Below are 14,243 nucleotides of genomic sequence, written 5' to 3'. Positions count from 1 at the left end.
GTCATGTGCACTTAAGTGCACATTATATCACTTCTACTTCCTCTCCCTGTGACACAGCCCCACCCTACCCTAACCTGGCTCAGGCTCCATAGAGAAAAATAAAATGATAATAACGTAATGTTATTAACCTTGCTTTACTAGCATTTTATTTCTCCTTTTACACTCAGTGGGGCTACACTTCTCCGCCTTAGGGGAAAAGCTGCTCCTGGTCTCTAGCTCTGGCACAACTTCGACCACTATGCATCCTTGCTCCCAGTCTGCAGACGGGAAGAATAAAGGTTCATGTTCAGCCTGATCAATAAAGAAACCTCATGGGCACATCTACTGAGACCATGAACTCCAATAGGAGCAGCTTTTTAAAAGAATGAGGTCCTCATGGATTGCAAGAGAGGCATGGTCACAGCATGGTTACAGCTAATTTACAGAGTGCCATCTTGCAGGGAGCGCTGCTTCAGTGCCTCGTGGGACTAGTTACATTTGTCTCTACACATAAACATGTTAAAGATGAAGGCATTCGTGTCAGAGAAAATCTAGTCTTCCTCTGGACACGGGCCGGAAAAGAAAATGTTTTAGAGGAAAGAACAGGCCATCTCCACTAGTCTTAAGTAGGGCCAAGGAGGTTGTGTGTTTATATATTATTTGTACTGCTGCCCATCATGTATGTGCTCACCATTGGCTCGAGGCCCATAATATTTCCTTGCTTTTGTTCAGTTACAAAATGCACCTCATTTTCTAAGTTCTATGTCTTAATATTAATAACAACATTTCTTCAGACAAAAATATCATGGTCTTTATATCATTTACAAAAGTATTGCTCTTTGGGATTTAGATGTTATGTATCATAAAGTCCAATGGAGCAATATTTTTTTATAAAGGACATAAAAAGCAAAACGTTTTTGAAAGAAGATAATTAGGACTGGGTACTGTTACCATACCACTTTTCTTACACTTTATTATTCATATTTTGCACATTATGATATTGTGCTTTTAGTTCATATATTCATATGTAGTACATTGCCACGATTAGGCCTAGAAAGTGTTAAGTGCATATTTACATGTATTCATGTGTATCACTGTATTAGGACTGTAAGAATTCCAGAGAGTTTGATTTTCCAAGAACACTGACTGGTAACCATCTGGGCTCTCACAGACAAGGCCTGGCCTTGCAATCGGCCTTTTCCAACCAGGTTTGCGATGAGTTACTCAGCCCCTTGATGATAAAACTGTAAGTGCTAATTCTAATTAGCAAACATTCAGTAGGAAATGTAATTCTCATGAACACCATGTCATCTCTTTCATTGTGTTTTCCATTTTCTCCGGTGCTACAGTAGCTGTGATATTTGCAGTAATCATTTTGCATTTGTTCTGTACTACATTGGTTTCTACTAAAAGCCTCTAAAAATCCTAGTCTGGATTCCTTGTTTGTGGGCTGCCTCAGGGAAAACGGACGAGGGGGAACCATACATTTATACTCATTGTCTCTGACAGGTTAGTTGTCCCTAAAACAGATCCATTCCAGGAGTATTTGGGAGAGTCCAGTTTTCCCAGTCCAGATGGTAAGTTAGTAAAACTGCAGACCCTGGGGTCACAAAAGAAATCTACCTGGTCTGAATCAGATAAAGACAACACAACAAGACGTCCAAGAGACTTTCCTGTGGTTGGGCTGCTATTATCTACACCATTTCAGGGAGCCATCCTCGTGCCAGTGGAGGAAAGGCTTTCCCTCACCTACAACCATTATGCCCAGATTATCAAAGATGTGATCTCTCTGTGGTGAAGAATGGCTATGCCCTATTGCTTCCACTGTCACCACCATTTAAATCACCTAAGAGCCAATATACTACCCAAGAATGACTGAAGGAGAGAGAGAGGTTCATCCTTTTACCAGCAACTGACCTTGTTAAGCATCCACTACCACTACTTCCTTCTAAGGACAACATAGAGCAGTCTCCACCCCATCTCAGAATTGAACCCTGAGGGCGAGTACTTTAATGCCCCTCCCTGAATGGAGACCAGGAAGTACCTCGGTTCACAGGAAAATAATACGAGCAGTACAAGACACATCCATAAGGTTTCATGGCGGCACATCACTTCTTTTCAAAGATTGTTGCTACGGTTTTGGACTTTCTGTGACAACAGAAGGTTCACTGTTCTCGGCACTAAGATGATTGTCCTATTCAAGCGATGTCAAAGGAGGGAGTAGAGTTTGCCTTAACCATAACAACTGAAGCATATATAACCATGGGTTCCCAGTGAACAATTCCAAATTCCTGGTGTTTTCTTCCTTGATCCAGTGGCAGGAGTGATTGTGGGCTCCAGTCTGGCAAAAGCCTTTACCACTTCAGAGAAGGCCTTATACATCAGCCACACAGTATATACTTTAGTGACAAACAAGACTCTGGGGTTCCAGGTGCCCCAATGCTAGCCTACACAGCTGCTCCTTGCAACTCAATCTAGAAGAGCTCTGGGAACCACAGCAAGAAGAGTAGTCAACCCATCCCAGACTATCAAGTCTATCAGACCATGGCATGGGTACATTTCCCCAGTTTCTTGGCGAGTCCCTGCTTGAGTTTGCATTGTCCCAAGTCTGTGGTAATCATCAATTATCATGCAGGTACATTTTCATTCGCTCTTTGTGGGACAGTGCTGATGCAATCCTGCTCACACAGTGTTAACGTTGAAGGCAATCTTCTTGGAGTTGAAGGATCTCCTACCAGTGCTGAGATGCAGTGTGGTGATGGTTTACACAGATTACACTAAAGCCCTCCTCGACAACAAGAAAAGAGGGTCATGGTGCTCCTAGTCTTCTGTGCTGCTTGGTTTGATAAAAATCAAAGTGGTCAGGCTTAGAAAGCATCTCTACACATCACATTGATCTTCCAGGAAGTCCTCAAGCTCCTCTTCAAAAGCTTGGTGTAGCCCTCTCATTGATGTCTGTGAATCCACTCAACTCCAAGCGTGATCAATATACTTCTTGGATGGGCAGCGGGCCAGGTCCTTGCAGCATAGCCTGATATTGGATAGTACACTTTACCCTGACAGCCTTTATATCAAGGGTCCAAAAGAAGATCCGAACTTATAGCACTATAACCCTCAACACAATCACTCTGCAATAGCAGTTGTTTTTGGAGTAGCTGAGCTTTCAACGACTATACCTGTCCTCCGAGAACCTGGAGGTCCTGACAGCTGCTTGGACATACTACAATACAACCCAGAACAAATAGATGCAGTTCTGCCACTGGGTACTAGTAAAGAATATTAATTTTCTCACCTAATCAGAAGATGATACAATACATTTTTTACTACCTTATTGGAACATAGGTTTAGGGAGATCCCTATAACCTCCAGTACGTATGTTGCAGTCATTGGGGCCTTCAGGGACAGTTGGATACAACAAAAGGACAAGGCAAAAAAATAAGTGTGAAAAGATTTCACTCTTACATTAGAAGTAATATTGCTTATTTCAATAGTACCAGATCTGCCAAAATGGCATGAGATGGGCTACTATGTTGTGTACCCCTTACTATCCAGATCTGTGTGTGACGTCCAGAATGCCGAGAGTATCTGTCTAAAGTAATGGGCACAATGGGCACCTCAAATCTCATTGTGTGGGCAGGTATTGAAGCCCTTCCCCGCACCCAAATTTAATCATGGAGGCAGATCATTTCCACCATATATCACTTCAATCAGAACCTCAACAAAGTCCAGATGTCACAAATTCATTTATGACATTATCCAACTCCTGTGACCTTTTTAGTGCGAAAGGTAAACGTTTGCTAAAGTGTCATATTAAGTTTACAATCTATGGGTTCCCCTAACTAACAAAGTCCATTATTCTTTAAGAATAAAAAGGTGTGCGAAGGCCTGGATAAAACACAAAACATAAAATATGTCTTACATTAGAGGACATTTCCAAGTTATACAATCAACAAGGTCATAACTCCATGCCCTCGGAAACAGACCTGAGGAATTCTTCTTCACCAAGATACATCTCACAAGTTTAATGCACGTATTTCCTCCTGCATGGTGTGCTCCTCACCCCAGCATCTCAATCTGGTACTAGCCAAATTATGCACTAGGTTTTCTAGCCAATGGCCTCCTGTGACTTTGACCTTCTTTCATAGCACATGCATTTTTAAGGACTATTACATCACAAGCGGCACATAAGCTAGCTTCAAGTGTTTACACATGAGAGCCCTTTTACAATGTTCCGTAAGGACAATGTGGTTCTCAGATCTCATCCTTTTTTGGTCCCGAAGTGCTATTGGCATTCCACCTGAACGAGAAAATTGTTCTACTGACGTCCCATCTCCCAATTCCTCCTTGGTAGAAGGGAACATACACAATTTGGACATGAAGCATTCCTAGCACTGTTATCTGAAAGGAACCAGGGTTCTGCAAGCATCAATAAAACCAAATGTTTGTGACATTTTGTAGCAATGATGACAGTTGAGTTTCTGCTAACACCTCCACTGCATCACCATACATGACAACATTTTAGAAGAGGAAAGCAGGAGATTTTTAACAAGTAATTGAGAGAATGTATTTCCTCCCATTGACTTCTATTGAAGAAGAGTCAAATTCAGACGAGGGAGTGAAATTAAAGCCATTTTTTTGGCTTCAAACATCGGGAGTCTCCTGCCTGAATTAGTCTATTATGTATGCATCACCTATTACTACGCTAAATGGAGCCAGAACTTTATCAGGTATCAGGTCTCACTCTGCTAGTGCTAAGGTGGCGGCATTCGGAACACAGAGACCGTCCGGGAGGAAGTCCTGAGTACACACGCTAAAGATTTTTAGACAGTGTGAGGACATCTTCCCACACAATATTGAGGGGTTACTGGGCTCATCCCCTCTCCTAGTAGCACCATCTGACTGTTTTTTCAGAATTATAATTTGCATCACACAGCTGAGCGCCTACAACCCCAGGCCTTTAAAAACCCTTCACCACAGACTCATAAGAATATGAAAATGTTACTTTCAAGATGACTCTATCAGCCAATTCCTAATTTGACCCAGTGGTTTCTGGTGCTCAGATTCAATATTTAATTGTCAACACTGGCCCTTATGACCAATGACGGCTTTAGGGCGATGCACCCTGCGCAGCGGGACATGGTACTGAGCTTGGGAGTACTGTAGTTAGAAAAACCATGAGTTTAAAGGCACCTGCTGCAGAGTTCGTTGTACGTCCACCAGTTTTGAGGAAACAGTAAAAATGTCAAGATAGCGCTGGTGATTGATTTTACTGCTGGAGAGATTGGAGTTTAGTCTAGTGGAAGTTCTGAGTCATCATAAAGTAGTGCAGTGTTAATATCTCTTCTGCAAAGAACGTGTACCATGGAGGTCACAGAATTGTATTTTATCTCGTTAGCTCAGTGGGTTACTGATATTGTCACAGAAATCCTTTTGTTATTTGCATGCAAACTATGTGTTATAGGATAGAACAGTGTTTTTTCTCCAGTCATTCAAAATCCTAATGTTGCTAAAAAAAGGGTCAGTTTAGGTAGAAATGCATTATCATTAGTAAAACCAACCCCAACCACTGAAGTATGTTTTAAATCCTGAGTTTGTGCTTGTTCAAACCAAACACTCTTAAATATAATGAGTACTGGATGGCATGTGATTTCTACATCTTGCAATCCCAAAAAACAGTTATTTAGGCTGTGCACAGGCTGTGTGTATCAATTAATCTAGTTGTAGCGTGCCTCAGTGGTATCACCTCGTCCTCCTGGAGGTGTTCAAGTAAAATAATCACCAATGTGTCCTTTCCGATTAAAGGGCGGCCCTCTGGGCGCTGCTTCAGATTGGAATCGCCACTGCGATATTAGTCTGGTGTTATCAGTTGCAATCCACAGGTAGTTTTCAATCAAACATCAACAATTTGGTTGCCATTGAAAATTTCTGGTATTTATTTTATAGCATTCCATTTCAAATTTTAATGTTGTATATCACATTCAACTTTTCGATTATTCACAAATCACAGGCTCCCAATGCATTTCGTGCCAAGCGGCACTTCATCCGGGGAATCTAGAAATCAATAGATATAATGAGGACCCACACTCATATAATTAATATAAAAGTAATCTAACACTAGTACATATCGAATTGTGAAAATCAATATCATTCTTTAGTATATGCGTTAAACCAACGAAGAGCATATGTAAAACATTGGTAATTACGGAAAAATGTTAATGTGCAATTTCATCATCGTCAAAAAATAACATGCTGCTAAACGGTCAAGATCTCCTAACATCATAATGTAGCTCATAGTGAATGTAAGGTATTCAAAACATGAAAAATAAATGCCGACCAATAAGAGTGCTGTGCAATCAAAATGTGTACCACTCTCAGTTTGTTAACGCGTGCTATTACTATCAAAGCAATGCTCTTATCTTGCCTTGTACTGCCACGTATCCAGCGAAAAAAAAGATAAACATTAACATGTGCCCCCACTTACCGGACTAGCATGCACGCATTTATTTACGATTCATTGATGACATTTTTGTATTATGGCAGGGCCCGCATGATGTTCTATTACAAGAACTAAACAACCTCAACACACATCAATGACCGGATACAATTCACTTACCAGGTGGACAAAACAGCTTTAGCATATCTGGATGTTTTACTGAAGATTGAAAACAATGAAATCACTACCACATTATTCAAGAAATCAACTGATCACAACAACCTGCTACATTACAACAGTTTCCACCAACTATCTTTGGGAAACAATCTTCCTATCTCTCAACTGTACAGGACGAAAAGGATAGTTTCAGACCCTGGAGAATCTGAAAAACAAGTGAAGGCAATGCTGGAAAGATTCCAAGAACGGGGGTACCCTCCTGAAATCCTCAAAAAAGCAGAGGCAAAATGTTCAGCAAAGACACGGTCTGATTTATTACAAGCAGTTTAGAAAGTGGAAACCAAACGCATGGTAGTTGTTTCTAAGTACTCAACAAAGAGCCATATTTTCAAACGTTCCATACTTAAACATTGGCAGATTCTGGCGTTGGAACCAGATTTCAAAGCCATGTTTCAAGAGAATCCAAGATTTGCTTTCACCAGGAGCCGGAATATTTTGGATATATTAAAGCCACGAACAGAACAATGACTGCTACTCAATACAAAGGAACACAACCTTGTCACAATTGTAATAATTGTAATGCTATTATAAAGGGAACCAAGATCAATCACCCACGGAGCGGGAGAGCTATCAAGTTGAAAGTAACGGCCACCTGTGATTCCAAAAATCTAGTGTATTTACTGAAATGCCCTTGTGGCCTCGTATATGTTGGAAAAACTATTAGAAAGTTCAAAACGAGGCTAGTTTACATAAGAGCAGCATCAGAAGGAATGACGAAAAATCTACTGTGGCATTACACTTTAATGAAAGCAGACACAACATTTCTCAACTACAATTCATGGTGTTAGAGACACTTGACAATATTGAACACATTGATTTGAACCGCAAACTACTACAGAAAGAAAATGAATGGATTTTTAAGCTGGATGCTTTAAAGCCGTATGGGCTTAATGACCGCACGGAATTCTCTTGTTACCTGTGAAGAACATGAATTATTGTAGAATGGACTTGCATAAGTAGGGACCTTGTTTGAGGTCTCGCATTATTAAGCATATGTGATGAATTTTCATTTCATATATTATTATTTTTTTTATCATTCATTTACAGTTGGATCATGCATGTTACACTCGCTGTTTTTTGTCACCTTGTATTCATCAGATTAATATTAGATTATTAGAAACACTGATCATTCACTAATTTTTAGTTAAATTCACACATCTTAAGATGGCCGCCGTTTATACGGGGGTTCTCACTCTTTCTAGCGTGACATCATTTATTTCTTAAACGCGCATAAGCTACGTATTTTTAAACGAAAGATCACTGACAACACGCTTAGCGTGTAACGGAACGGTTATTTACTTTCCGAGACAGTCTTGCGGCTAGTCCGGTAAGTGGGGGCACATGTTAATGTTTATCAGTTTTTTCGCTGGATACGTTGCAGTACAAGGCAAGATAAGAGCATTGCTTTGATAGTAATAGCACGTAGAACAAGGCAAGATAAGAGCATTGCTTTGATAGTAATAGCCCTCGTAACCAAACTGAGAGTGGTACACATTTTGATTGGACCGCACTCTTATTGGTCGGCATTTATTTTTCATGTTTTGAATACCTTACATTCACTATGAGCTACATTATGATGTTAGGAGATCTTAACCATTTAGCAGCATGTTATTTTTTGACAATGATGAATTTGCACATTAACATTTTTCCATAATTACCAATGTTTTACATATGCTCTTCGTTGGTTTAACGCATATACTAAAGAATGATATTGATTTTCACAATTAGATATGTACTAGTGTTAGATTACTTTTATATTAATCATATGAGTGTGGGTCCTCATTATATCTATTGATTTCTAGATGCCCCTGATGAAGTGCCGCTTGGCACGAAATGCATTGGGAGCCTGTGATTTGTGAATAATCGAAAAGTTGAATGTGATATACAACATTACAATTTGAAATGGAATGATATAAAATAAATACAAGAAATTTTCAATGGCAACCAAATCGTTGATGTTTGATTGAAAAAGAACTGTGGATTGCAACTGATAACACTAGACTAATATCGCAGTGGCGATTCCAATCTAAAGCAGCGCCCAGTGGGCCGCCTTTTAATCGGAAAGGACGCATTGGTGATTACATCTTGCAATCCCCATTGTCTTATGTGACATTTCCTATAGACTGATTTACACAATTTGTTTGATTCATTCTGTATAAGGTGTGTCCAATGTAAAGTGCTCTGACACCCTACAATGATATGAGTAGAGCTATAAAACAAATGAAATGCATTTGAGAGGGGGGCTATGAACAAATAAGAGGCACTATTGGATGGTGGTAGTGTAGGAATCCATGGAGAAGGTCATTGGGTGGGGGTACGGGGGGGAGGGTGGGGGAGCAAGGTGCAAAAAAAGATTGTTACATCAGGCGTCACCAGCAATAAAGCTGGTCCTACTTATGACCGTCTGTCCCATAGTGACTGCTGTCTGTCCAATTAAAAAATAACCATAGAATCAAATTAGTCAGAATTGTCACACCTGTAGAGTGGGACGGTTAGCAGTTGTGTTGGCACTGTCACCGGCAGCACTGACAAGGGTAACATGTGATGCTAGCTGCATTGACCTCCTGAAAAGGGCCCTGGCACTTCTTGTTTTACAAATTAAGTTCTGCCGTAAGTCATTTCCCATTATCATCTCTCTGCTGCCAAGTCATCAGCCATTAACTCCTTTTTTTAAGTTAAAAGGAAGGATTGATGAAATGTATATGTGCAGCGGCTAGGGTATGCCGTGTATTGCGTATATCGCAGAATACAGTAGCACAAATCAAAGTCCTGTATTAAATCAGTCATAGAAACTGTTTCTGGTCCCTCCATTGAGTAGCAAAGACAGTCACTGGTATATGGGAAACAGTAGACAAGCAAAAGTAATAGAGTCAACGTTGAGATAACTTTATCCTAGTATGACTTTGATTTTGTTGCCAGTGTTACACATACTTGTTTTAACAATGTACTCTGCCAAACTGTATCACTAATGGTCATCCATTTATGCACCCTCTTCATTAATGGCAAAGATTGTCTCATTCAAGAGGGGAAGGTGAAGAGAATGATAGGGAGAGTTTAAAAAAAAGAAAGAACATGTATCCAATTACTAAAACCAGAAAAGACAGTTGGTAATAGCACTTTCCAAAATCAGCCGTTAGGAAAATTATATACTTACCAGTGAGGAAGACACACGTCCAACTGAAGGCAGCCCGCTGTCCGAGTAAATGACTGAACCAGTAAATGGCTCCATTCCTGAAAACAAGAGCAACGCCTTACTACTCCTGTAGAAAATACACTTTCACCATGCACAATTATGACTCCTACAACACGCGTCATTGGTAATACGAAAGTCAAAGATGTTTTATTACTTGATTTCACTCTCTGCCAGTTTATCTCTGACAAATTACTTACAGTGCAAAGAAAATATGCAACCTTCACGTTCTGATGCATACAGTATTCTAAAACAAACTGTTCTGCCAAGTTCTACCTTAACCTTTTTTGTGTTAGTCCAAAAGGCAGAAAATAAATTACACTACATTAGTCAAATGTAGATTACGCACTACAGCATTAACATGTGACATGGCAAAAATCGATTTACTTTTTTTTATTCTGGCACCTCTTGCTATAACATTACTTGCATGAAACTTTCAGCAACTTGGTAGGCTTGGATTTATCTTTGCCAAACCACTTCAACAAAATGTAATAAGTTTTTAGGGAGATGAGTACAATATCATAGAACAATATCTCATTGGGAGTCAATGAAGAAGTACAATTTGGATAGTACATTAATTACACATAACACATAGTGCCACTTTTTAGTTTCAAGTATTTGTATTACCAAAAGAAGAGAAGCAGACTTATACTTTAGAAGGAATAAAAAGCAGCACCAACCACACTTTTTATTTATGTACTAGCTGAACACTTTGTGTTAGTGAATAAGTGTTTTAAACGGCGCAAGTGAAAAACGTAAAAAATGGAAATCAGTGTTTTCTTTGGGAGATATTTGGTTTGAATATTATGCATGAACATTTAGTTTATGATACAAGCAGCGAAAGAATCATGGCATAATTAACAATCCAAATTAGGCTGATACAAATTGACGACGTTTCGACATTCATTACTTGAGGACATCAGCAGGACATGGGAACACAAGAAAGAAGATTGCTGAAGGGAATCCAAGGCATGTTGGAGAAACTGATGGAGAGTATTTGTCAAGGGGCTGGGCCAACTCCGCTGGCCACCGAGAAGGAGGTAAGGGTTCCACAAGATGTCCTTTAAGGTACGGCACAGAAACAGGGAAAAACCTTGTTCAATGGGCCATTGGTGAGAGTTGTTTATTTCAACAGCAGGTTCGTGTTTGGTCAAATCTGAGGAGATAAAGAGTCAACCGATCTAGAATGAATCGGAGTATTCGGCGTGGGGTTGTTTACTCGCAGAGCGTCCTGAGTAAATCAGATTCCTGATTATGCTGTACCTTGAAGGACATCTTGTGGACCCATTAAATCCTCCCTGGTGACCAGTGGTGCTGGCCCAGCTCTTGACAAATAATCTTCATCAGTTTCTCTAACATGCCTTGGATTCCCTTCAGCAATCTTCTTTCTTGTGTTCCCTTGTCCTGTTGATGACCTCAAGTCATTAAGGTCGAAACACTGTCGACTTGTATCAGCCTAATTGGGATTGTTAATTATGCCATGATTCTTTCACTACTTGTATCATAAAGTAAATGTTCATGTATATTATTCATACTAAATATCTCCCAAAGAAAACGCAGATTTCCATTTTTTATGTGTTTCACTTGCGCCATTTAAAACACTTCGGGCCAGATGTAGGTAAAATCAAATTTGCGAGTTCTTAATAGCGAATTTTACCGATTCACTATTAAGGACTCGCAAAATTTAATGTAGGTAGGAATCGCTAAAATATTAGCGATTCCTTAATATTCCTTTATGATGAATCGTTAATTGAGATTCGTTAATAAGGAACGCCTACCCATTCATTCCTATGGGTTAGGTCCTATGGGTTAGGTTGGAGGCCCATAGGAATGAATGGAAAATATTCAGTATTTACGATTCGCTATTAAAGAATCGCAAATAGCGAGAGCTATTTCAAGGGTGCCAGGGTGTCAAAAGGACACCCTGTTGCACCCCTTAAATGTGCATATGTGCACATGTGGCGCATACATGCCCTAACGGCATAAATGTGAGCCACATGGCTCTTTGAAAAAAACTAAAAAAGTGCTTTTTTTTTTAAAGGAAAGCTCTAACTACCACCAACTTGAATTTGGTGGTTATTGCTTCTTACATTGCATTTAAGTAATCACAATTAGCGATTCCTTAAATACAAGAGCAAAATAAGGAATCGTAATTTTGCGATTCCTTAGTTTGCTAGTAGGTTTAAACTTACCTACATTGATAGCAGCCAAATACTGGTCACAAACGCTAACATTCTGAGAATTTCAGCGTTAGCGCTCGGTATTTTGCCACCAACATCTGGGCCTTATTCACAAGCACAATGTGTTCACATTGCACCTAGTACACAATTATAAAGCGTGGTTGATGCCGCTTCCTGTTCTTTGTAAAGTATAAGTCAATGCTTCTCTTCTTTTGTTAATACAAATATTTGAAACTAAAAACTGGGATAAGTGTTTTATGTAATTAATATACAGTCCAAATTGTACTTCCTCATTGACTCCAATTGAGACATTGTTGTATGATATTGTGATTACTACTTAAGCATTTTCTCCGGACACAGAGATATTATAAGGTAGTGCAAAGCAGTTGATTGTCCCCTGCAAGGGTAATCCACCGAAGTATGTATGGGGATGCCCAGAAAGCCGCTAAAGGGTACGCTCATGAGTCCCAAAACTTGTAAACCAAATCATAAGAGGAGAAAACGTGGGGTTTCGATTCCTAGACAATACTGGTTTCATTAAATGCATGCCGCCATAAAAAACACAAAATAAGCATCATCAAAGACAATAGCTCTGCAGCCAATGTTGCACCTATTGATTTTTCCAATGTCTGTTTTTGTCAGGCAGGCCCAGAATCAGCAGAATGCAGAGGTCAATAATATCAGCATAGCCCACATCTTAAACTAAACTGTGGCATTCACTCTTCTGCAGTAGCTGTTGGAGCTGCACTAGCCTACATACTACAGCACTTCACATGAGACAAAAGTAGCTGTGCTAATACCTGGGCTACATGGACTACTGCATCTGTGTTTAAAACGGTAATGTGCAGTTATGTACAATTCTTACTAGAAATACAAAATGATGCTCTTTACATTTGCTTCAAGAAATGGTACGTTTGGATGAAAACATGTGTCTGCTAATAGAGGGATGGTTGGGCCACATGTACAAAAGGTTTTAATGGTCACAAAAGGAGAATCGGGCCGTGTGCAACCGCTAAATAGACTTTTGACATGTACTAAACCTATATTACGAGTCGGTACCCTATTACTGAATCGCAAAATAGGGTTTGCGAGCTGGTATAGGAAGGGGCGTGTTGAGGGGGCCCCTTCCTAATAGTGAGTCGCAGGGCGATGTATGAATGTTTTGCGACTGGAATGCGGTCACAAAACATTTGCAGTTTACCACCAACTTGAAGTTGGTGTTAACCCATTCGCAAATGAGAAGGGGCCCTGCTTTGCAAATGTGGGCACAAACATTTTTTAAGGGCAGACAGTGGCCCCACGGGCCACTGCCTACTCTTAAAAAATTAAAAGAAAACTTTTCATTTTTGGTTTTGAAATGCATCCTGTTTTACTTACAAAACAATTGCTTTATTGAAAAAGCAAATCACACACGTGGTGGTCTGCTGACCCAAGCAGTCCATTATCCCAGTGATTTGGCCATTCCCAAAGGGTAACAAATTGCGAACTGACTCATGAATATTGATGAGGCAGGTCCAATGGCTAACCATTGGGAATCGCAAACAGTGTCAAACAAACTGTTGTACATCGCATTTTGCGACTTTCTAATTGCGAGTCGCAAAATGTCGCAGTTAGAAACTCACAAAATGCAGCAATTGGACACGTGGCCCAAAATCTTAGGGCTCGATTCACAAAGCCAGTTTGGCTGTAAAAGTATGCTAGAGGCCGAAAATTGCACCATGTATGCCTACCACTTATCCACAAAAGGCTGCAGCGACTTTGTACAACTACATAGTAGTAAACCCCATGCAAGCAGTGGAGAGTGGATGGATCGAAGAGCTGCTGACCTTGTGAGTTTTAGAACGCCTACAAACTCCTGAGTTTGTGGTTGGTCACAAACTTCTCTCCTTCTCTTTCTCTGCCTAGAGATGAAAAGAGATTTACTCCAAAAAAGGGCTGGAGTAAATCCCCTTCCAGTGTGGGAAACAGGCCTGGTTCTAGCAGGGGAGGCCAGGCCCACCCAAACATGAGCCTTGGCACTCGCAGTGACGGAGCAAAGGTCAATACAAAATGGCATCTTTAATTCAAAACGTTACTCAAAAAGTTGATTTCCTTCCTGTTCTGGGAGTTGAGTGATTTGGCCTGGACTTTTTCTCATTGCCATCCCCAATCACGCAACTCCTTTTAGAAATGTGGGCTGTGTCGTGCAGGAACAATAGGGGCATAGCGAAGGGTGCAAATTCCT

At 40.2% G+C, this 14,243-nt stretch overlaps 1 protein-coding gene across 1 annotated transcript in view; it reads right to left on the bottom strand.

The window, feature by feature from the left end:
- The window catches only part of ANKMY1 (ankyrin repeat and MYND domain containing 1), a 661,439-nt gene that overhangs the window by 548,305 nt on the left and 98,891 nt on the right, over positions 1-14,243 (bottom strand). The window contains exon 2 of the mRNA XM_086943729.1: positions 9,804-9,880. Coding sequence (XP_086799855.1) covers positions 9,804-9,878 — 75 coding nt within the window. The 5' untranslated portion in view covers positions 9,879-9,880. The remainder of the gene's footprint in view (positions 1-9,803; positions 9,881-14,243) is intronic.

The sequence above is a fragment of the Lissotriton vulgaris genome, chromosome 11 (genome assembly GCF_964263255.1).
Source record: "Lissotriton vulgaris chromosome 11, aLisVul1.2, whole genome shotgun sequence".
Taxonomy (NCBI): Eukaryota; Metazoa; Chordata; class Amphibia; order Caudata; family Salamandridae; genus Lissotriton; species Lissotriton vulgaris.
Note: the sequence above shows the minus strand (reverse complement) of the source record. Positions and strands in the feature narration are given on the sequence as shown.